The sequence below is a fragment of the Crocodylus siamensis genome, chromosome 2 (genome assembly GCF_052110815.1).
Source record: "Crocodylus siamensis isolate JL-2025a chromosome 2, ASM5211081v1, whole genome shotgun sequence".
Lineage (NCBI taxonomy): Eukaryota > Metazoa > Chordata > Crocodylia > Crocodylidae > Crocodylus > Crocodylus siamensis.
Genome location: NC_143396.1, coordinates 66,275,024 through 66,298,364, shown reverse-complemented (window position 1 = coordinate 66,298,364; position 23,341 = coordinate 66,275,024). Strand labels below are relative to the sequence as shown.

Genomic DNA, 23,341 nt, shown 5'->3' with positions numbered 1-23,341 from the left:
GGCTCAGGGCCCCACCCACACCCTCCCTCACACCACCCCACACATCCAAAACCATATCACCCCCCCACACACACAGCCACATCCCTCTACACCCTTCTCCCCATACACAGCCACACTGCTCCACAAACCCCACACATACACACATTCCTACCCCTACAACCCCTCATAAACCCCACAGCCATCCATACAGACACCCCCCCAATCACACCCCACAAACTCCCCCTACACACATTATATAAAACTAAAACTTTATTTTGAGCTATTATGCAATCGCTTTGATATACATTATACAAAAACATGTAAATCAGGACAAAAATAGTCTTTGAAATAAAATTAAAATATCTTATAGTAGTTGTTTGACTTTTACCATATGATTTGCGTTTTTTCTGGTTCCAAGATGGCAATGCCCTCCCCATCCCCTCCCAAAAGGAGTAATTCTGGGGGCAAGGGGAAGGACTTTTGGTGGCAAAGGTCAAGGACTGGGGGCAGGACTTCCAGTCCAAAGATGGTGACCAGGAGGCAGGGCACCTGTCAAGGAGCTGGGCTACACCTGTGGCCCTTAACAGCTCAACAGAACTCATTAAATGGCCCTTCGGCCAAAATTATTGCCCACCTCTGTATTAAGCGATGAGAGTATATGTGTTCCCATGAGTGAGTAATATATCATTTGGAGCCAGGGATGCAGGGATATTTTTCACTTGTGTTGGCAGAATCTAAACCATGAAATATATATTTATTATTTATTACTTAAGGTTATTGTAGAAAAAGCCAATGAGATGAAGAACCACCAAGGAAGTAAAGGTGACTTCATAGACAGCTGCAAATCAAGTGAATCAAAAAAGAGAAGAGCTTTCCTTGACATGCTTCTGAATGCAACTGATGAGGAAGGGAACAAACTGAGCTACCTGGATATTCGAGAGGAAGTGGACACTTTCATGTTTGAGGTACTTGGATGAACTGGGGTCTTTTAGAACTTGAGATATTATGTCTATGAAGTTGAGCTTTTTTATATAAGAAGATAAGCTTTTTACTTTTAACTTCCTATAGCTCTACATGAATAGGAGAAAATTAAGAGGGCCTTGAAACCATATAAGTTGTAGTACAGAGTCTTGTTTTTCAGGAAAAAAATGGATTCCTAGAGTAACAAATCATAAATGCAGAGGCAGACCCCTAACACACCTAACATAGAATGATTTAGGAACAGGGAAAGGGGTTTTTGCTTGGTAAATGGTTCCATTTATTTCACAACATTTTTCTTTATTCATTCTTCAGTCACCATGTAGTATAAACAGTATGTATTATTATAGTTTTGGTTCTTAATTTTTGTAACTAGGCTTGTTTCCTTTAAGAGTTGTAGGTATAAATATTTCAGTGCATATGTGCAATGAGAATTCCGATTGATTATCTGGGCAAATCTGCATTTGTAGGGGCATGATACAACAGCTGCTGGTCTGAACTGGTCCATATACTTACTTGCAAGTTATCCTGAAGTCCAGAAGAAAGTGCACAGGGAACTGGATGAAGTGTTTGGTAAGCTTTCCAACCTCCTGTGAATTGGATTTGGTTCAGGTTGTAATGTAATGTACATGTTTCTTTGTGTGTATAGATGTATAAAGGAAAATAAACACTTACCCCACCACTGCATGAGCAGCCGGTATTCTTTAAATACAGAGACAGCCAAGGCAGTTGAAATAGGTTGCTTAGATGCTAGTGCATAAATACCTAAATTAGCTTTCCTTACGGCTTCCACCCCAGTTTTGGAGGGCTCTGGTATGTAAGCAAATAAAGTACTAGAATAACAATTCAGTAACATCACAGAGAGAGACATTTAGGATAGACTCTGTTTCAATTTATATGTCCAAATGGCAGTCACCCAGCTGCTTTTTTGGCACTTGGTGCAGTTTTTGATCCTACTCAACATACTGTGTGGATGTAAAAGCATTGTGTGACTGCTGAGCATATGCAAGAGTCTGGGTGCTGGCTGGCCATGGCTCCATATGTTAGCAAGTGTAAGTCACAAAACTTTGTCTGGAAAATCCCTATGACTAGTGAGTCTTGAAGCTGAGGCCTATACCTTCCATTTCTATATTAGTTGGATATTTATTAATATTAAAGGAAATGGATAAGAACGGTGGATAAATTTCTGCCCCATTGGGAGCAGAAGGCTAGACTGGAACCAGGTCTTGCTTTTTTATTCTACAGTATCCTGTAACTTACTGAGCCATATACCTTTAATTACTTTGTGCTCCTGGCCTCATGGCTGCCAGCTCTTGGCTGCCCTGAGCCAATCTCTAAAGAACAGCTGGTGTGGGGAAGGTTTGTATAGTGTCTATCTTGTGGCCTGGTGGTCAAACCACTATGCTGATAAGTCAGAGGGATTCAAGTTCAAAGTCTCTGTGTATAATAGGAGTTCAGATCCTGAGTCTCCAGTTTTCTGGGAAAGTATCCAGCTTTCTTGCCAGGCCACAAATTCAAGGCTTATGCTTAGGTCAATGGCACTTAGTCAGCTGGGTAACTGCCATTTTGGCATGTAAAGTGAAACAGGAGTCTGCCTATAGGGGAATGATTGAAACCCATAAGCACAACTGAATGCTCATTAAGTTGTTGGTATTTTAAGGAGGTGAGTATGTTCAGTCTAATCAGGCATAAGGCAGGACAGAGTGGTACATTAGGGGACCTATACATGTGCCAAACATCTGCTTTGACATATGCTAATTAGCACACGTCAGAGCAGACTCGATTTAATCCAGCCTGCTGGAGTGTGTTAATTAAGTCACTCCAGCAGCCTCCACTGCACATCTGTTCAGCATCTCTGCACTTCAGAATGGTGGCAAGGGTGCTTGAACTAATGTTTGTCAAACAAGCTTTAGTTCAAGTGCCCCTATTGCCAGTTTTGAAGCATGGGATGCTGAATACGTGTGATGCTGCAGTCACATTAATTAAAGTGCCCCCCCACTACCCCAGCACATGTGTACAGATGCCTTTACAGATTAACCACTTCAAAGAGGCATACGTTTTCATAGAGAACAACTTACTTTATCAGGTGCTATGAATGGGCTTGTAGGGAACAGGGATTCTAAATAGAAAAGGGTAACCGAAATACAAAGGATAGGGACGGGGAGGAGGAAAGGAGAGGAGACACCAGTGAGAGAAGCAAAGGTAGTAAACAAAGCAAGTAAACCACAGGGATAAAAGCTAGCCCAGGTAATGAGGTATGAATCTGTAGTCTCTGTCTAGAGTAGGACAGTCCCACTCTGAATATGTGGGGGCTACGGGTATGCCAGCCATATGCTGTACGCCCCTAGCCCACATGCTACTTGGGCCACACACTGTACTGCATGGGCCTCCCTTGCCACACTGTGGCGGAAATTCCCTTGCTGCACCTTGCCAGTGCCATTGCACCATGCTGTTGCATCCCCTCCTCTGCCACATTGTGCCATAAAGAGCAACCCCTACTGTACCACATTGCTACTCCTTTGGTGTGCAGGGTCCCTGCCTTCCTTCTGCGCTCCCTGGCCACAGACTCCCTCAGCCTTATGGGCCACCATGCCCTACGTCACCCCCAGAGGCAGGGGTAGGAAGTAGAAGCCAGAGGAGGGAGGGGGATGTCATAGTTTCTGGCAGCAGCTTGAGCAGCAGGAAAACAATGGGGGAAGTGTCAAATGGACTGGTAGCCCAGGGGCCTCATGTTAACTCCCTGGGGGCTGCCTGTTGGACAGCCCTGGTTTAGATCACATTTACATCCACAATCCAGTCTGGATGATTTCTTCTGCAATGTCATGTTCAAGTCATTTTTTAAAGTTTTGTTGCTTAAGAACAGCTACTTTGAGGTCAGTGATAGATTCTCCAGGAAAGTTACAGTGTTCTGCTACAGGCTTTTTTGCTTTTCTGTAACTGATGTCATATCAGCGTCCATTCGTTCATTCATGCAGGGATCATCCCATTTGTCCAGTGTAGACAGCAGAGGAGTAATGTAAGCATGTGACGACACGTGACATTGTAGAGGAGTAGGTGAATAAACCCTGAATGTTGCAATCCATGTTGTTTGGTCTAGTGATGAAGTGGTTCGTGTTGATGAGGACACACAACTGGGTTCATTGCAAGGCCTGGTGCCTTGGTGAGACTAGGAGTTAGGTAGTCTGGGGATGTGTCATTTGAAGTTAGGGTCTGCCTGTAAGCTAGGACATTGTCTCCAGGAAGGGTTGGAGGTCATTAATGATGTGTCCAAGACTTGTGACCTAGGGGTTGTAGCTGACAGCCTGAGGTATTCTGTTGTATTTGTTATGGGGTTGGTATTGTAGCGAGTCAAAGTAGGGTGCAAGTCTGGCTATTTTGATTTAGTGGCTATAGTTCTTGGATTATAATGTAAGTATAGGTATCCTCTCTCTGGATCCTTAAGGTATACAACCTGGTTGGTGGGATCAAAGCAGGCAAAAGCTGTTGGTATGGAAGTAGCTGTAGTGGTCAGTTGATTTCTGATACAGTGTGGATTGGAATGTGTGGCCACTGCAAACTTTCAGAAGTGGTGCCTACGAAATTAATTTCCTGGGTGGAGAATTCTAGTTTGATGGAGGGGTGGAAGTTGTTATATTCCTGGTGAAAGTTGTCTTAGAGATTCCATCCCTGTGTTTACATGATGAAGCTATTTCCTGCGTTTCCCTGGGGAGGTGGGGGGGTGGTAAGAGGGCAACTGTGGAGGAAGTGGACTTCAAAGTCTGTCATAAATATACTAGCATACAGGGGGACTGTACATGGGAGTGCCATTTGGAGGTGTAGACAGACTCCAAATCTGAAACAGTTGTGTGTGAGGACAAAGATGGAGAGTACAATGGAAATAGGAGCAGTATCTTTGTTCTTTATGGTTTGTAATTTGTCCTCATGAGGGATGTTGGTGTATATAGATGTAATATTCATGATAGCTTATATTGTAGTTGCTGGAAGCTTGTCAGTGGAACCTAGTTTCTTGAAGAAATCTTTGATGTCCCTCAAATAGCTGGCAGTTCTAGTGGCACATGGGATTCAGATAGAGTCAGTGTAGTAGGAAACTCCCTCTGTGATGGTGCCGGTGCCAGAGACAGTGGGGCATTCTGGGTTGCTAGGATCTTGGGCAATAAATAAAAAAGTTGCCTGGCCTGGGTTCCCAGGAGCTGGAAGCATAAACCGTCCCGTTACTCTGTAAGGTGGCACTCTGCCTTGCCTCCTGCCTGGCTGCAGACTAATGCAGCTAGCTTATTAGGCCAGTTTTAGTTCTGACACACTTGTGATCTTCCATAGGTGACTCTGACCGTCCTGCCACAATGGAGGATTTGAAGGAGCTACGCTATCTTGAGTGTGTTATTAAGGAAACCCTTCGTCTCTTCCCTTCAGTGCCATTCTTTGCCCGGACCTTGAATCAAGATTGCTCTATTAGTAAGTAGTTCTAAGCCTTACATGTGTAGTTATGATTTTACATATAAGTATTTCAGTTAAGGTATTTTATAAATAAATAGTGTGTTTCCATGTGTTTGTTTACTGACAGTTACTTACTTCCCTGGCCTGTTGGTTCTTTTTTTGTAGGAGGATTTAAGATACCAAAAGGAACAAATGCAATTATTTTTCCCTATGCACTGCACAGAGATCCAAATGTTTTCCCAGACCCAGAAGAATTCAGACCTGAGCGTTTCTTCCTTGAGAATTCTAGTGGAAGGCATCCATATGCATATGTACCCTTCTCTGCTGGACCAAGAAACTGCATTGGTGCGTAGCCAATGATAAAAACCAAAGTTCATTGTAGATGATTGTTTTACTCCTGTGGTTGCTTTTCTGGAGTTGCCCTTGCTGCAATCAAGCAGAGCTTCTGGATTATAATGAACAGCATAGTTCTCAGGTGTACAGCAGTTCCCATTGAAATCCCACACACTTGTCTGTTGGCATCAGTGACCTCGGTGACAGCACATTTACAGTAGTTAATGCACATCAGTTGTATCCAACTGTGAAAAGCACGCTAGTATTCTGAGTGCACAGGTTGAGCAGCTTCCTGGGATTAGCTGTTTCCCAAAGATGCTATTACAGGACCTCATAATCCAGAGGCTGGATGGCAAGTAATACCCTGACTGCCAGTACCAAATACCTGCCCCCGGATGAAAGTGGACGTGCAACACCTATACCAGAGTATCTTAAACAAAGGCATTCTTACTACCTAATTTTCCTGCATAACTTTACTGTGGATATGAGGCACTTATATCAGTGTAGGCATTTATGATGTCTGTCCCCTCCTTGTTTACACTGGTAAAGGCTTACACACCAGTGCAAATGAGTCTATCCTATATTCTTATTTTCTTTCTTCCCCTGGGTTTTCACAGAGTCCTGAGTGCCTCATGCTTTTTCCTCATTATTGGTACTTACTGAATCTGTAGCTCTGTGTCACATGGTAGGTTCCCTTCTGATTCAGCAGTGCTGGAAGTGTCTCTACAGACTCCAAACCCTCTAAGTCAGCAGAACTGCTAATTAGGAGCCCCATGAAGCAATCTCTCTCTCTTTCTTCTTTTGACATATCTGCTGTCTATGTAATGATGTCAACTGCTTTTATGTGGAGGGCAAAATTTCCTGCCTCATCTCTCATATTTTCTGCAGTGGCTGCTTTGGTGTTCACAGAATTCCTAGCAATGGCCAACTTTTCCAGGCAGGGACTCTCCTAACTCATGTCTCTGAAGCACCTAATATTGGTGGATGCTCCAGAATACTGCAGAGTACAGTGTGCATTATGCAGTTTGTATAACACTGAAATTCCTGTCTCTCCATGCATCTATGATCTGTGTTCTGGTACATAAAAAGCTCTGAATGGCTTGAGGAACTGAGATAAAAGGTAACTGTAGGTTGCTTTGGTTTAACTTAATTTTCCATTCGTGTGCTCAAATATTCCACTATCTGAAGGGCTTGTTCCCTAAGAAGGCGGCACAGGCAAAGTCTGGCCCATGGGCCAGCAGTGGACTCCATTTCCCAGCAGCCCCTACCTGTGCAGCTGGGTCCAGTCTCCATGGTGACCCCAGCCACACCTACACTGTGATAGCTCCAGACTGGGGTTGCCATGGAGACCAGTTGCAGCCCTACTGGTAGGACATGCAGGGGGCTGCTCCAGATCCACGGGGATCTTGTGGCAGGGGTAGCTTGGTCCGGGGCCAGGGCAGAGCCACGATCTGCAGCCTGCATGCTCTGGGGAGGTGTGTGCAAGCAGCGGATTGCAGCTCTGCCCCAGCTCTGGAGCAAATTGTCATCGCTGCAAGGAGCCGAGGCAGAGCCGCGATCTTCTGTCTGTGTGCATCTGCCTGGAGCGTGAAGGCTGCAGATCATGGCTCTGCCCTGGCTTCGGACCAAGTTGCCTCTGCCGCAAGATCCCAGCAGCTCCGGAGCAGCCCCCTGCCCTGCCACATGCCTTGCCAGTATCGGGGAACAACGGCCCCAAGGTCACGGTGGGCCGAGGGTTTCGGTATGGATACAAGGAGTCTGAGCGGTACGTGGACTCGGGCGGTTTCAAAACAGATGGATTTTATTTACTTACGCTTCTGGAGCGTAGGCAGAGAAGCTTGTTTCAGTTACAGTTAGATAACGAACGACAAAGGGGTCTGTTGGCCCACGGGGTTCTCGAGCTGAGCCCTTGCTTTCTAGCCGAAGCTAGGTGCGGCTGCCCAACTCTATAGTCCCAGGGCTGGTCAACAGCTCATGAATGGGAGAACGAACAAAGAAACTGTAACAAGAGTCTAACGTGGACGAAACGAATGGTCGATGAAATGCCGAGGTTGATGTGGAGCGATGCTGGGGTCGGTGCCGTAGCGAGGTAACGATGTCACAGTCGGTGGTTGATGTAGGGTTGGGTCAAACAGGCTCATGGTCAATAAGAGAAATCAGTTCAGTAGCAGCCAGAAGATCAATACGGAATAATGAGATCGAAGATGAAGAGGAATCGATCTCAAAACCGCAATCGTGAGGAGACCATTGGGCCTAAAGCCCTCCGGAGGAGCAGTCCCTGTCAGAACAGCCTCTGCTCTCAGGACCGGGTTGATCTCTCCCTGCGAGACAGTCTCTGCCAACGTGGTCTCTGTTCTCAGGTCGAGTCTCTCACCTGTCTCTCCGGTCTCTCCCCCCTGGGCGGGGAGCTCACAAGTCTTTTATGACAACCAGGTAGCCAATCAGGTTGTCTCCTTCATGGAACTTTCTAGTCTAATTACATCATGCTTTTCAGAGTTGAGCATGTTCACAGTAATAAGAGTTTGACTGTGTCACGGGGCGGGGCCCAGGAGCGGCCGTGATCTCCCCTGGCGCCCCTACCATGCCAAGTTGGGTCTCAAATGCACCCTCTCTCTCGCCTGCCACGTCTTGCTGGAATATTACTATGGGAGGCTGTCTTATCATTCGCTTGGACACGGTGCCAAGTCTGTCCTAGCCCCTACTCTGTACAGTGATCTGGTGCACCCCAACCCTATGGGCCACGTGTGCCTCCGACCTCCCCTTTAGCACGTCCCAAGCCTCGCTGGTGTACGGATGTTCTTGTGTCTGTATGCTCGCCCCTTCCTGGGGTCTCCCAATACACACACCCCCTCTCTCTGGGGTCCCTCAGTATGTGCGCCCAATATACTCGCCCCCCCGGGCTTCTGTTCACACTCTCGCCCTTTCCGGGCTTCTCTCCTGGAAATGCCCTCTCTGGGGTCTTTCCAATATAAGCGCCCCTCTCCCGGGGCCTCTCCAGTATACGCGCCCTTCACACCCTTACTGTATATGCACCCTCTCCGGCTTCTAACTGCGCGCGCTCTCAGCCCTCTCCGGCTTCTATTCTGTACGCGCCTCATCTCCGTTGGGCCCCTATCCGCACGTCCGCCCCTCTCCAGGCTTGTTCTCGCGCGCCTGCCCCTCTCCAGGACTTTGTGCCGGTAGGGTACCAATTGCTCACCCTGGAGCCTCCTATTCTAATCTGCCCTACCAGGGGCTTCCTATTCCTGTGTGCCTGCCCTCTCTGGGGCCTACGCTGAGGTTCTCATGCCCCTCGCCCTCTCTGGGGCCTACGCCCCACTGGGCAGAATACTGCCCCCCCACAGGGCCGGGGTCATGACACTCCACAACATCACACCTCTCTCCGGCGCTCACCTGCAGTGCCAGCTCTGGCACCAAATCGCTGTGCCCTCCCAGGGCACCCAGGACCCCCCCACTCCACTGGGGGAGCTCCTAGTGAGGCCTCCTCCGTCCCCTACAGCCTCTCCCGGTCCTCCAGTCTTATACAAACAGCCCAACAGCAACTCAAAGCTATCAGCCAAATGGCTCTAATTCAAAATAAGCCTACCGGCCATAACATTCTGCGCCACCCTGGCTCTCCTTCAAGCCTTCGTAGCAGAGGCCTCTCCATCTTGTCTCAACACATAGGCGCTCAAATGTCCAGGCAGCTCTGCCTTGCTCTGCTCTGTAGCAGAGCTCCTGCCTCTTAGGCTGCCAGAAGGGAACTGCTGCTAGGCTTTGGCCTGGGCTGTTTGTAAAGGCCTGGCCTTGCCCCCTTCTGGTCATGTGACCAGCCTGGTTGCTCCGGCAACCAATACCTGTGCTGTCTCAGGGAACTTCAGCAGCCCTTTTTCCTAATGTCAGTAGCAGGCACCCTAGTACCCGCTACACACTGACAAGCCAGATAGTTGGCAGATCTGAGCATGCGCGTTGTTAGAAACTAGGTCAGATTTGATTGACAAGCCCTGAGGTCACACCGGGGGCACATGCTGGGCATGCTGTGGAACTTTCCACAGGCCTCGTCTGCTTGTCTGCGCACGATCAAACTTAACTCTTGTGTTACCAGCATACACTTAAAATTTGGTCGGGACAGCCAGCAGGGCTGGAGATGGTCTCCATGGTAACCTGAGCCTTGTGCTATCACAGCACAGGTGCAGCTGGGGTCTCCATGGAGAGCGGACCCAGCCATGTGGGCATGGGCTGCTGGGAAATAGAGTCCAGCTGCCAGCCAGATCCACCATTTTGCCCACCCCTGTCTGAGGAGTTCAAGGCTGAAACTGGACAGATACTGAGTTACCTCAGTGCACCTCAGTGACAAAGGCCTGACTGCTGGCAGTGCTCTCAGCAACATGCATTGAATTTCTGCTGTTGCTGTAGAAGATCACTGGAGTGAAAACTATTAAGTGATACTGAAATATTAAAACCCATCAAAGATTTGTTTTTTATTTTGATCCCATTTTCATCTGTTGAAGGAGGGATCTAATTTCTTACAGCTAGGGAAATTTATTATCAAAGTCTATAGCAGTGGCTTTCAACCATTTTTCATTTGTGGACCCCTAAACATTTTTTAATGGAGGCGTGGACCCCTTTGGAAATTTTGAATGGAGGTGCGGACCCTTTTGAATTGTAAGTGTGGGTATTCACGTAGTTTTGATTGATCATAGTCATCTTTCATGGGCCCCTTAGACATACTCTGTGAACCCTCAGAGGTCTGTAGACCACAGTTTGAAAACTAAGCAAATATTAACAGCCTCTACACAACAGACCCTACCGGTCTATAGAGTTCCCTATTTATGCTTTGTAGACTTCCCAGGCCACTGCCTAATTGGTGTAATGTGAAGGGATTGAGGGATGATGGAATTTCAGCACTACTTTCTCCATCCTCTCCTTCTTTAGGTTAAATCTTTGGCCAGTTGTATGGGGTGTGTTGCCATTTGCTTAGTTTATTTCTGCCTGTTGTCTTTCCCCCATTTTTCTGTGAAGTCCTTTATTATCTGCCCCATTTGTTGTCTTCCAGCAAACTTACTGCATAGTATTAAAGGTGCATAACAATGTACTATCTATTCTTCTACTGTTTGTGCACATCCATGCATCTGTGGGTGTGCACAAAATAGCAAAGCTCTGGGTGCTGAGCCCATCTCCTGTCCTACTCTTTTGCATCTTGCTTCGACCATTCTTTGCTTAGGCCAATCAGAGACACAACAGGCCACATTTTATGTCATGGTGTTCCCTTCAGCCTACAGGGTCCCCTTTAATCTCTTTTTGCTTTGAAGCCATAGGGTCCTTGGAAAAGCTACTCCCAATAGTATCTCAAAAACCCTGATTTTGATCTACAATAGTTTTTAATTGGATAGCTGATAAATAGTCATTCCCCAAACTGTATTCCCTGAGAGAGCTTTGGACATTTGTGGGGGTTGTTTTGCACTCCAACTATTTTTTTTTTCCAATTTACCCTTTAGGCCAGCGCTTTGCACTGATGGAAGAGAAAGCTGTTCTAGCCATCCTCCTACGCCACTTTTGGTTGGAAACAAATCAAAAGCGTGAAGAGCTTGTCCTGGCAGGAGATCTGATTCTTCGGCCAAATAATGGCATCTGGATCCAGGTGAAGAGAAGAAGAACTCACATGGGATGAGAAGAAAGTTTCAAGAATTTAGATCCCTGTATAATATAAAATATTTTAGAACCAACCTCCTAGTTCTTTCCTTCCACTACATTCAGAACCACCATCAAAAGGTCACTGTTCCATCCCCATTCTGAAAATCAAACCACTTTCAGACATCCAATTATTTCATAGCCTTATTTGACACCCTGGGTTTTCTTTCATTGAAGTACTATTCCTGGTGCCCTGTGAAATGGACATATTGATAGAAAATGACTAATTATTCTCACCCTAAAAAATAAGAACTCATACATAACCTACCCAAAGGTAATAGTACTGAGGTTGTCTTCTAACCATAGTTTCTAAATGACAAGATGCCATTACTCACCCACATATAGGTTCATCTGCCAAATGTACTGTATCTTAAATGAAGGAAATCATAATTGTATATCCTGACTAGAATTGTTGTCCTGACAGGGCCATTGGAGAAGATACTGACTTGAATTTGCTTGTAATATATGTTCCAGAACCTCACCTGGGGTGAATCATCCTAGATGCATGATGTCAAAAGAGCTTTGAGATTTTGCTGAGCAGATTTGCTGATAGTTTGTTTAAGTTTGTTTAATTTGTTCAGCCATTTATGCTAAGTGCCAAATTTGTCTCACATATATGAATCATATATATTAGCTTCAGAAGAGTTACAGAAGTGCAAATAAGAGAATTAATGGATGACTTCCATGATGTATATCAAAGAAAAATATATTTTCCAAAATGAATGTTTTCTGAAACATGTTTTGAATCTATTTTGATTCATTTTTTGTGATTTACGTACTATGCTGTACTCATCACACAGTTCTCACCAAATTTGCCGTGTAGAACTTGTCCATATGTTAATGAGTTTGAATTAATACCTAATGAGTTAATAATCCAGTTTTTGGGGGTGTTGGCTGTAGCCGTATTGGTCTAAGGACATAGGCAGACAAGGTTCCTTGAGTAAATGTGATATCTTTTATTAGATCAACTAAATTAGACCAACTAATTCAATTGTTTGTATTTTTGTATTTTGGTTCGTTTCCACTATTGGCATTTTGGTCCTAAAACTCCCACCATCTGAAAAACTTTTTTCCTTAGGAGAAGAGGCAAGACAGACATTACCTCTCAAAGCAGAGCACATCCTCCTGGGCAATGTGTGAGGATTCTGCACCTTACTTGTGCTGATAACCAACTTCAGTCCACAAGCCAGTAATTGTGAAAATGTAGCAACCAGGGTCAGAAACTGCTCTGAGATAGAAAGTTCCTGTGGAAAAAAAAAGACTATTTTGTAATCTTGTAATTAAAGATGCACCAGAATGCAATGTGTGCACCCCACACATGGTCCTAATTGGAAGCCTTACTTCTGCTCCTGGCAAATTTAACAGGGACTATAATAACAATAGGATTGTTCACATGTATGAACAGGATATGCTAGGGAAGAATCAACATAGGTGACTAATATTTCCAGTTTTAAATCCTGTCTTTCAGTATCATTCCTGAGCGACAGACTTCTCAGTTTTTAGAATTCCAGTGTTGGTATAAAAGTCTATATACTTCTCATCATTACCTAGTTACTTATTGTTATGAAGCCCAAAATTGCAGTTGCTTCTAGTCCAGCTGCCACCCCTGCCCAGGCTGTAAAACTTCCCAATTACATCTCTGTTCCACTCCCTTTTTTAAAGGGAGGTCTCTGTGTACTTCAGGGTCTCTTTGTCCCAATGAGATCAGACAGGGAGCAACAGGAGCAACCACCCTTAGGGTGCAGGCAGAAGTGGCAATTTTTGCCTGATGTGCCCACAAAAAGCAGTTTATAGCTATGGCCAAACACAGATGCATGGCTACACACTACTTCAGAATGGCCAATTGGGTGAAAATCAACCCTCATTGCATGAAGTTTCAAATGAAGACATTTCAAAACTGCCTCTTGACCTGTTGCTGTTTTCAAAATGGGAGTGGGGAAAGGGAGTGGAAAGAGTTCGGTCTGGGGGTTTTTCAGCCCCTGCTGGCAGGTGGGGTAGGTGTACTGAAGTCCGCTGAGGTGGTTCTGGCTGTACTACTCCCCTCACCTTTTCATTTATGCACTCCCCATCCATGATCCCACCAAGTCCTGGCCCTAGCAATATACCAAAGGAGGCTCTAGTTGGGGAGACCCCTGAGGACTGTGCAGCCACTTTCCTGCCCTTTGTCCATTCGCATCTCTGGGCAGAGTTTCACTGGGCAGTGTTCACTGGCTCCTTGAACTTATCCAAGGGCCAGTGGGCACTGTCTGGCATACTCTGCTTGGTGCCCTTCCCTTGGTTCACTCATTTGAGCTTTTGACCTTCACTCCCATTCCCCCCTCATCAAGGGGAGCTTATAGCTGTACTTGATGGGCTTGGGCACATCAAAAGGAATGGCACAGCAAAAGGCCTGCTTGCCATTGTGTTGAGTTTTGAGACAGGGTATTGGAGACTGAATTTCTTCTCAGAATTGCTTCTACTTTTGCATGGGTTGCATGAATTCCATTTATGTCAACTCGGAATCCCAGGAAGTCAATACTGGTTACCTCCAAAACACAGTTTCTCTAGTTTTAGGCCAGCATTGGCTATGTGGAGTAATAATTCTCACAGTCAAACAACTAATTCTTGCATGGGTTCTGCTCTGATAAGGCCATTACAGTAGAAGTGGCAAACGACAAGGTTATGTCTGGAATCTGAGATGGATGTTTCTGCAGTGCATTATCATACATTTGTCAGCCTATATTTGAAAAAAAATATTTGGCTTTATGACAGGCACAACAGTCGTGAACCATGGCAGATTTACTATTGTTTCCATCTTATTTATTTCAATGGTTTTCAACCTTTATAGGCTTATGGCATCCCTCAGAAAATGTCACCTCTTATTGTTCACTTGCTTTTTGTCTATCAAAAAGCAATCAATTCTTCTATTGCAAAGAACTCAGACTACAACAGGTCAGAATGTTGTTAACATGATGGATTCCTATTTGAAATCTTGTGAATCATGCATGGACACCTAACGTATTTGTGGTGCCCTGGTTGAGAATCACTACTTTATTAATTTGCTTTATATGCTATCCTTCCCCACAAACACTGAGGCAGCTTGCATTAAGAAAACAGAATGACTTGAAAAGAGGAGAGTGACAAAAGGATCAAAACAGCTTAAAAGCAGATTAGAACATCAAGATAAAACAGAGAACCCCTCCCCACAAAATGACATTTCATCCTAGTTTCACTGGGTGATTGCATGCCCAAATAAGTTTTATAGCACTTCCAAAAGATGTCCAGGTTTGGGTGGGCCACAAGAGAGAGGGAATTCCAGAACTTAGGAGCAACTGTGGTGAATTTTCACTTAGTGGAGTTGGTGTATTGATGGTACTTGAAAGAGGCTAATCTCAGCTGGCCTTAGACGTCACAATGGGGCATAAGGGAGAAGACAGTCCCTTGGGTACATAGGGCCCAGACCATGTAGGACCTTATAGATCAAAACCAGCACCTTGAATTGTGCTCAGAAAGTTACTGGGGGCTTTTGTACACACCACATTTTTCCCTTTATTGCACTGCAACTGTGTGACTGTTTGTATGAGTGGGTTTTCCAGATGCTTTAAAGTCTTTCTGGCACATTAAACTAAAATTCCTCAGACATGGTTTAGTTTGGCTTGCCTGCAATTAAAGCATCACATCTATGGATTTGTTTCTCTTCCAGATGAGAGTGCACGTGCCTCTTGCCCCACCTCAAACCCCTTTGAGGTAGGGCAACAGGCATGTGTGGGAACAAAAAAATGTTCCCAAAAAATGTTCCAAGTTTGCAGCGTGGGGAGACCCCAGATCTAGGGGTCTAAAAAAAGTGAAGTATAAAAAAGTGGGGCAGGGCATGGTCCTGGACTGCCCTGAGGCAACTGGAGGCTGGGACCTCCATAGAGATGCTCTGACTGCCAGAGTGTCTCTATGGTTGCCCCTCGCCCTGGTGCTGTTGAGTAAGGGATCAGGGGGGCTGGAGGAGGGGGGGATTGTGGGGGGGACCCCTGATGGCCCCACCCACTCCCCAAGCCCCCCCCCCCCCCGAGGCCCCCGAGCCCTGCCCGGACTGCCTCTCCCCCAAGCCCAATAAAACATTGTCCAGCTGATCACTCTCTCTCTCTCTTTATAGTGGTCTTTTGTTTTACTTGTGGAAGAACATGGATTTGGGGGTATTTTACAGAGTGACTTTGGGATTTTTTTTATCAGGGATTTTTCAGTTTTCTAATAGGGAACACCAGAATTCCTGCTAGGGAGGCCAGTGGCAGGACCCTGCCTGCTCAGAGCTGGCACCTTGGACCCATCTGGCTGTGGCTGACCTCCTGGACAAATGGGGCCAGGAGGACATGCTTTGACAGTTCAAAGCAGGCCACCACACCCAGAACATCTTCTGGGCAATAGCTGCCCAGGTGGCTGGGCAGGGGGCACAAACAGCAGTAGTGCCACACAAAGGCCAACCATATAGCCACAGTCCACTGGCAGCTGGCCCAGAGGGGCAGATGCCTCTACTGGCTCTGCAGTCCCCATCCAAGTCTGGCAGGTGCACAGCAGGACACAGCCAGGCAGCAGCCCCCATTTCCAGACTGCTGAAGTGTGTAGAGGGTGCTGGGAGCTCTCAGGGCTGTTTCAGCAGTCCAGCTGGCACAAGGGGTAGTGTCCCCAGGTACTAACTGGCTGGTCCCCAGAAGTTCCTGAGAGCAAGTAGCCCTGGGCTACTTGCCAGGGCAGCTTTTTATACTCCTGAGGCCAGGGCAGGGTAACTTTTTATACTGCTGGGGACAGCACAGGTGCTGGCCCTGGGCTCTAGCTCCCCCTGGCTGAAGATCTGGGAAGAGCCAGGCAGGGTTATTGTGCCCCTAGTGGCACAATTTGTGCCACAGCAAAGTGCATGTCCAAGCATGTGCACTGAAGCAAAAAGCCCCGGCTCAAATTTGCACTTCTTCTATTTGAGCTGCTGCAAGGGCACGTTCTTGCATGTGTGGATGTGCCCTAAGAGTATACTTGAGTCAGGCTCAATGAGCCTCCATTCCACTACTTCCTTTGTTTCCTGTCGCCTCACATGGAGAGAGGATTCTGCAGGCACCTATGATCCAGTTTGTGCCCAGGAACTCTTACCACCCACACTTTAGCTGGAATAGCCTTATTATTACATAAGTCCTCCAACAGCAATCCTAGTACTCCTAGATAGAGATCTGGCTCTTACCTACTTCACTTTTGACCAGAAACAGGTCTTGACTTGTTTAATACCTTTGTGCCAATCAACCCCATATTTTCTGTGTAAGCAACTTGTGTCTTCATTCTTTTGATGTTAAATCCCTTGAGACATCTAGTATGTCAAGTGAGAGGGTGGCCAACTGGCCTAAGGAAAACAATGAGATATATCTATATGTATATAATTAAAGAGCGAGAATGTAATTTGAGATGTTACAGTTATTGCAACATCTGACAGGAGATAGTACAGAGGAGTCCGATGGCAGTCGTCATCCACTGGGCTTATAAACAATGCCAGGAGTGAGTAAAGAAGTAGCAATTATTGCATCAAGGACTGAAACTCCACGTTCAGAGCTGTGCCCATCACATGCCTCCACTAAGCAGACTTCAAAGGGGTGCTTCTGCCAAGCTGTTGCTGTCCCATGACCCAACAATTGACTGAATAGTGTTGTTTAACCAAACCAATGAGAAATCTAAGGAACAGTAGCTGAATGGAGAGCTGGATGTGGACCATTGAGCAGCTGACTCATGGTATAGTTGAAGAAGCCACCAAGCTTGAGATATTTGCGGAGTCACCCTTGTAACTTTTCTTGAACACCAGCACTAAGACCCCCACACAATCCAGTAGTTCCCCGCTCACTTTTTCTCCTCCAATTAAACAGTATTTTCTGTGTTTGTGAAGTGGAAAGGGATTTCTTTGAGATTTATAGCTGCAGTATCACAGAAGAGTTGAGTTGTGCTGGTGCTGGCTGGGATGACCTAGAAATGGAGGCTAATATGAAAGGTGATGGGGTTTGCCATCCTCATCAAGCCCATTCTGCTTTAGATTACCCCTGCTGTGGCTGCAAAAGGGAATAGTAGACTAGAAGGAGGACCCAAGTGCAAGCATCTACAAGCATATTTCACTGGCTTCAATGATCTAAGGATGCGATGAATAGCACCATATGAGTGGGATGGGTTTGAATGGAGATGAAACTCCCACCTATTGGGAATAACCCTTCCATTTAAATACCCAAGCCAATCCTCCTTTTCTCTACGATAAGGTAAGTGAAGAGGACAGAATTTTATCATAAGTACAAGACTTATTACATTATTCTTTCTTTGGCATTCTTTCAGTGTTGCCACCATTTCACCACCACTTCTACTGTGAAGGGTGTGGTTGAACCCACTCCCTTGATGCTGCAAGCAAAACTAAACACAGAATGTAAGTTATGGGGGAAGCACGAGCAATTTGGGCATAAAGCAGGAATGGATTCTGAATTTAGAAGCTTAGCAAGAGTCTCGGCTGCCAACTTCTATGATGGCCTTGGTACTCACTTCTTTTCTCTCCAGATACCTCTTGGTGTACCACCTCCCTGTCTCCAGAAAAAAAGAGAAGGGGAAATGGTAATGTGACCACAAAGGGAACCCCTTAAGTCACAGGATCCAGGTTTCTTAACTTGTCCCTTTCCTGGCACTTTCTGAGAAATCTGACCTCCCTTCCTTGGGGGTCCACATCAGACTCGTCTACAGAAGCAGTCTACAGTTCCTTCCAATCTTTCAAAAATATTGGGTTTCCTGTGGTGATTCTTGAAATTTTGCTAATATCTCCAGTTTTCAAAATTTGGTAGAAGTAAGTGCAAGTGGTATAGAGAGCTGCGCAGCTAGTTAGATTACATTTTTGGCACTATTTTCTGTTTTGTTGATTTGAAATTGTTTACTTTAAGCAAAGTCACTTTACACCCTTTTTTTATTACAGTGGGTAAATTTCCTTTTTGCATCACATTGTGATACAAAATGGACTCATCCTCCAGGTTTTCTTTCTATGTCTATTAATGATTTCTGCCTTTTTATATTAATATTTGCAATTTTACATTTGAATCTAATAATGGACATGCATATGACTCAGAATTTTTTGTTCCTAATCAAATTTAAAAATGTCTTCTGATTTACCTTTCACTTTATTGGCTGTTGATATTGATTTGTTGATTCCATTAGCTCTCTTTATTAGTCACATACATTTTAACAGTATCATATATATGCAAATATGGATTTTTTTTCTTTCCATTCATTAGATACAGATTTTTTAATGGTTCATCATTGTTCCACCTGTCAGTTTAAACAGATTTTTTTTTGCCTAAGGTAATTTTTACTGTGTTTATAAAATTGTTTCTTTTCCAGTAAGTTGTTCTTGAACAATTTCCACTGCAAAATGTTAATAGAAGCATGATCAGCAGCTGAGAGGGATCTTGGAGTCATGGTTGACTCCAAGATGAACATGAGCCGGCAGTTTAACGATGCCCTCAACAAGGCCAACTGCACCTTGTCATGCATTAGCAGATGCATGACCAACAAATCATGGGAGGTGATGTTGCTCCTCTGTGTGGCATTGGTGAGGCCGCAGTTGGAGTATTGTGTCCAGTTTTGGGTGCCGCATTTCAAGAGGGACACAGAAAATCTGGAGAGGGTTCAGAGAAGGGCCACTCACATGATTAGTGGCCTCCGTGAAAGACCCTAAGAGGGGAGGTTGAGGGATCTGGATCTCTTCAGCCTTCACAAGAGATGTCTGGGGGGAGACCTTGTAGGCGCCTGTAAGTTTATCAAGGGAGGACAACAGGGAATTGGAGATGCGCTATTTAGCAGAACACTCCTGGGAATAACTAGGAATAATGGGTGCAAACTAGTCGAGAGTAGATTCAGCTTAGACATTAGGAAGAATTTTTTTACAGTAAGGATGACCAGAATCTGGAATGGGCTTCCACAAGAGGTGGTGCTATCACCTGACTTGGAGGTCTTCAAGAGGAGGCTTGATAGTCACCTGGCTGGGGTCATCTGACCTTGGTCCTCTTTCCTGCTGGGGCAGAGGGTCGGACACAATGATCCTTTGTGGTCCTTTCTGACTCTACCATCTATGAATCACCAGATCATAGGGAAGTAGGGCTGGAAGGGACCACATGGGGTCCATCTAGTTCAGCCCCCTGCTTAAGGCAAGATCATTGCTGAGTAAATCAAACAATATGCTCCCAGTCAGAAAGGCAAAGAACGCTTTCAGGCCTTTTGGGAAGTAGTTAGATGTGCACGTATAAAGTCAGGACAGGGCAAGGTGAAGGGCTGTCACCTACAAAAGCTTATACCTTTCTGAACCAGTTATTCTCTAAAGTGCTACCTTGCCCTGCCTTCTTTAAGCTTTGGCAGAAGGTAAGACAGGGTGGGACCTAGAGACTGTCTGGTTCAGAGACATTTCATAAGCAACAACCTATTTTGTCAGATGCTATAGGCTTTGGGAAACTGACCCCTTTAAAGTTTTGAATCCATATGTTATTATGGCAAATGCTCTCAACATTCAAAGGGGATTATATTATTTTTTAAAATTTTATGTACGTGCCTGTGTTTGTGCTAATGACTGTAATTGTGACTAGGTAGGTAAAATAGTTTCTTCCTGGATTTAAAGGGAATGAGGGATAATTATTGCAAATCCCCAAAAGTAATCAAAGCAGATTGCACATCTGAAGTCTCCTTCAGGGAAAATCTGCGTCAACTAGTCTGACTTGGGCCAAAAGGTGTAAGTGGCTAAAGTGTGTAAAATAGTAGTCCCAGGCCTAGGGAGAGAAAGAGAAAATTACCATCCTAAAACTGGTAGACACAAACCCATGAGCAAAAAATCCGCAAAAACCAAAACCAAAAAAATCTCAACAAAAAACAGATAAAAGGTAAACCCCCTCCAAAAAACAATAACCCCAAACCCAAAAAACGCCCCCAAAAACCAAGGGCTGGATTAGTTTAAGAGAAAAAACATCTTAGAAAAAGCATCTGTACTGAAATGTGAATTTTGCTGAGTTAATACAGTTTGCAATTTGTGTAAATCTGCAAGATGATCATAATCTGTGTTTCCAAAGGGATGGTGACAATTTGATAGGCCTTGGGTTACATAAGCAGGTACACTGACCTTTTTTCCACAATGTTTGCTTTGTTTTTGTGTTCATTTTTGCTTTTTCTGGTTTTGTTTGACATCTGTGTTTCTTCCTCTAATCTGGGATTATTTCCCTAATAATTTCCTTAACTAGACACTCTGGCCCCATTGTACAGTTTTCTAGTCAGGCAATGCAGTGAGAGTCAATTGATTTCATGGCTATTTATAAACTACCCCATCTAAACTCTTTCATTCCACAGGTGTTAATGACCCTCTCTTTTTATCAATGGTTCTGATATTCCACCCCTCAAGCTATCCTTTGTTGTACAATTGTGTTGCCTGTTAGCTGCTCCTGGAAATGAAGCTCCTATTTTACCGCCCTGCAGACTGTTTTTAACTCATTCAAATGAAGTTATATTTGCTTTTGCTTCAGTACACCCCAAAGCCCCGAGACTGTTAGTCAAGATTCTAGTCTATTTTTAACTGAAGAAAAATGTGTGTTGTGTCATATGTAATGATGCAGCTCACCATGTGCACACCCTCTTCAAATTTCTAGATCCACCCATGAGCAGGAAATGATATACAGTTATCAAAAAAATAAAAAAAATAAAAGAGAGGAGCAAGGATTTCTTAGGGTCATTTTTTTTTATTGGACTGACTACATAGTTGAAATAGAGCAGGGGAGGGCAAAATATGGCCAGCAGAACGGATTCAGCCTGCTAACTGATTGTATCCAGCCTGTGAATTGACAGTTGCCAACTCATGAGATCTGACCCATGGGCGACCAGCAGCTCCAGCCACCATGTGGTGCCAGCTGGGTGTGCAGGATTATTTCCACCACGGCAGGTGGCTGGGTGAGTGGGATTGCAACTGCTCAGTGCTGACACGGCAGCATCAGTTGCAGACCCAAGAAGATGCCCCAATCCCCACCTGCTGGGCACATCCACAGGTTACACTAGTGGCTGCCCACAGCTGTTTCTGCTGTGCTAGGTGGGTGGTAGCATAAGCTGCAGATGGGGCCAGCTGGTTCTGAGTCGGGGATGGGGATCAGGGGGGTGCTACAGCTCCAGGCAGGGCAGGGCAGGAGAGAGGGAGAGAGAGACAGGGAGACGATCAGGGTATGCTATAGTTCCAGGAAGGGAGAGAGGATCAGGACACACTACAGATCCTGGGAGGAAGAGAGAGAGAGAGAGAGAGATGTGGCCCACCAGAGGACACCAAAACTCAAGTGGCCCTTGAGAAGATACCACAATTGATTAAGTGGCTCTCCAGCTAAAATAATTACCCACCCCTAGGATAGAATCATAGGGCCTTGTTACACCGTAATTTTGGGCAGCTCCTGGAGCTTTTAACGTCTGGATTGTCTGCACATGAACACCTTAAATTAGTTTTCAAGCACTCATGCATATCAGAATTGTACCACTTTAGGGCAGGATTATCTTTGATTCACACTACTCAGTTCCTGTTCCATTAAGGTGTTGAAATCCCCCAGTTTCCCTGAATCTCTCATACCCCTGCCCATATAGCAGGAATAGAAGCCTGTCCCAACGCACCAGCTCTGTAGTAGCAGATGACAGAACAAGGAGCAATGGTCTCAAGTTGTACCAAGGGAAGTTTAGGTTGGAGAGCAGGAAAAACTTTCTCACTAGGAGGGTGGTGAAGCACTGGAAGCACAATGCTCCATGGGTGATTGGTGCCACCTTAGTCAGGGGGGGCACATGCCCCCCCCACGGCAACCAGTCAGTGACTGGGGGGGTGTCCCTTGCAGCCAGTCCTGCCAACTGCGTGTGTGGGGGGGAGTCCCCCCACGGCCAATCACACCAACTGGGGGGCTCTGCTGCCTGGCCAGCACTCACTGGTGGGGACTGGTGCCCATTGCCCATGTGGGAGTATAGCCTGATAGGGGGTTGCAGCACTTTCAGGGGGGTACATGTGTACCCCCTACACATTGCCACTGCCATGCTCTATTCTCCAGCTGCAATAACTTTATGACTTTATAACCTACTGGAAAAGGTTACCCAGAGAGGTGGTGGACTCTCCATCCTTGGAGGTTTTGAAGGCCCCGCTCAACAAACCTCTGGCTGGAAGGATCTAGTTGGGGATAGTCCTGCTTTGGGCAGGGCACTGGGCTCCTTCACCCCTCACTTTCTACGGTGCTGTGACTGGGAGGGGGGGTGACTAGATGGCCTTATCAGGACCCTTCCCGCTCTGCTCTCTCTACCCCACTGAACACTGCGTAGCAAGGCAAATCCTCTGGTGACTAGTGACACCAATGAAATATGAAATACAAGAGTCAGATTCTACACCTCAGCTGTATCCAGCAGCAGGAGGAAAACAATTCAGCCAATGCTATTATTACAGTTCCCTGTCGCACCAAAAACTTACACGATGAGTGAGGACGCCTGGGGGAACATGCCAACTCCTCCTTGGGCAACACAGCGAGCAGGAACCTCCCCATCCCGCCCTGAGGGCCGCGTGACACCCCTTCGGCGCGCGCGCGGCCGGGCTGTGTCTGCTGCCAGCAGCGCGCGCTCCTCCCTGCCCGCGCCCCGGCACATCCCGGCGCACAAAAGCGGGCGGGCGGGCGGGGGTCAGATGGCGGCGGCCATGAGCTCCGGGCTGGCGGCGGCGGCGGCGGCGGCGGAGGAGGGGGGTGCGCGGCTGCTGTACTGGGCGGCGGCGGCGGGGGGCGCCCTGCTCGTGGCGCTGGGGGCAGCCCCCGCCCTGCGCCTGCTGGCCGCGGCCCTGGGCAGGTGGCGGCAGCTGCGGCCGGTGCCGGGGCTCAGCCCCTGCTACCCGCTGCTGGGCAACGCGCTGTTCTTCGAGCCCAAGGGGGAAGGTAGGAGCCCGGCC

The 23,341-nt window shown here is 46.2% G+C and overlaps 2 protein-coding genes and 1 long non-coding RNA gene across 6 annotated transcripts in view; 2 read left to right on the top strand and 1 right to left on the bottom strand.

Annotated features, from left to right (window-relative positions):
* Window positions 1-12,117, top strand: part of LOC149870350 (cytochrome P450 4V2-like) — a 34,125-nt gene extending 22,008 nt beyond the window's left edge. For both annotated transcript variants that reach the window (XM_090036058.1, XM_090036059.1), the window contains exons 7-11: window positions 753-944; window positions 1,428-1,530; window positions 5,275-5,409; window positions 5,557-5,736; window positions 11,202-12,117. In XM_090036058.1, coding sequence (XP_089892184.1) covers window positions 753-944; window positions 1,428-1,530; window positions 5,275-5,409; window positions 5,557-5,736; window positions 11,202-11,374 — 783 coding nt within the window. In that variant the 3' untranslated portion in view covers window positions 11,375-12,117. The remainder of the gene's footprint in view (window positions 1-752; window positions 945-1,427; window positions 1,531-5,274; window positions 5,410-5,556; window positions 5,737-11,201) is intronic.
* On the bottom strand, window positions 11,268-23,007 carry LOC149870349 (uncharacterized). The gene is made up of 3 exons (XR_016440715.1): window positions 22,874-23,007; window positions 12,497-12,638; window positions 11,268-11,400 (listed from the first exon to the last, which is right to left on the bottom strand). It is a non-coding gene; the product is annotated as an uncharacterized LOC149870349 (long non-coding RNA).
* LOC149870348 (cytochrome P450 4V2-like) overlaps window positions 22,879-23,341 on the top strand; it is a 30,910-nt gene continuing 30,447 nt past the window's right edge. For all 3 annotated transcript variants that reach the window (XM_090036054.1, XM_090036056.1, XM_090036057.1), the window contains exon 1: window positions 22,879-23,327. In XM_090036054.1, coding sequence (XP_089892180.1) covers window positions 22,901-23,327 — 427 coding nt within the window. In that variant the 5' untranslated portion in view covers window positions 22,879-22,900. The remainder of the gene's footprint in view (window positions 23,328-23,341) is intronic.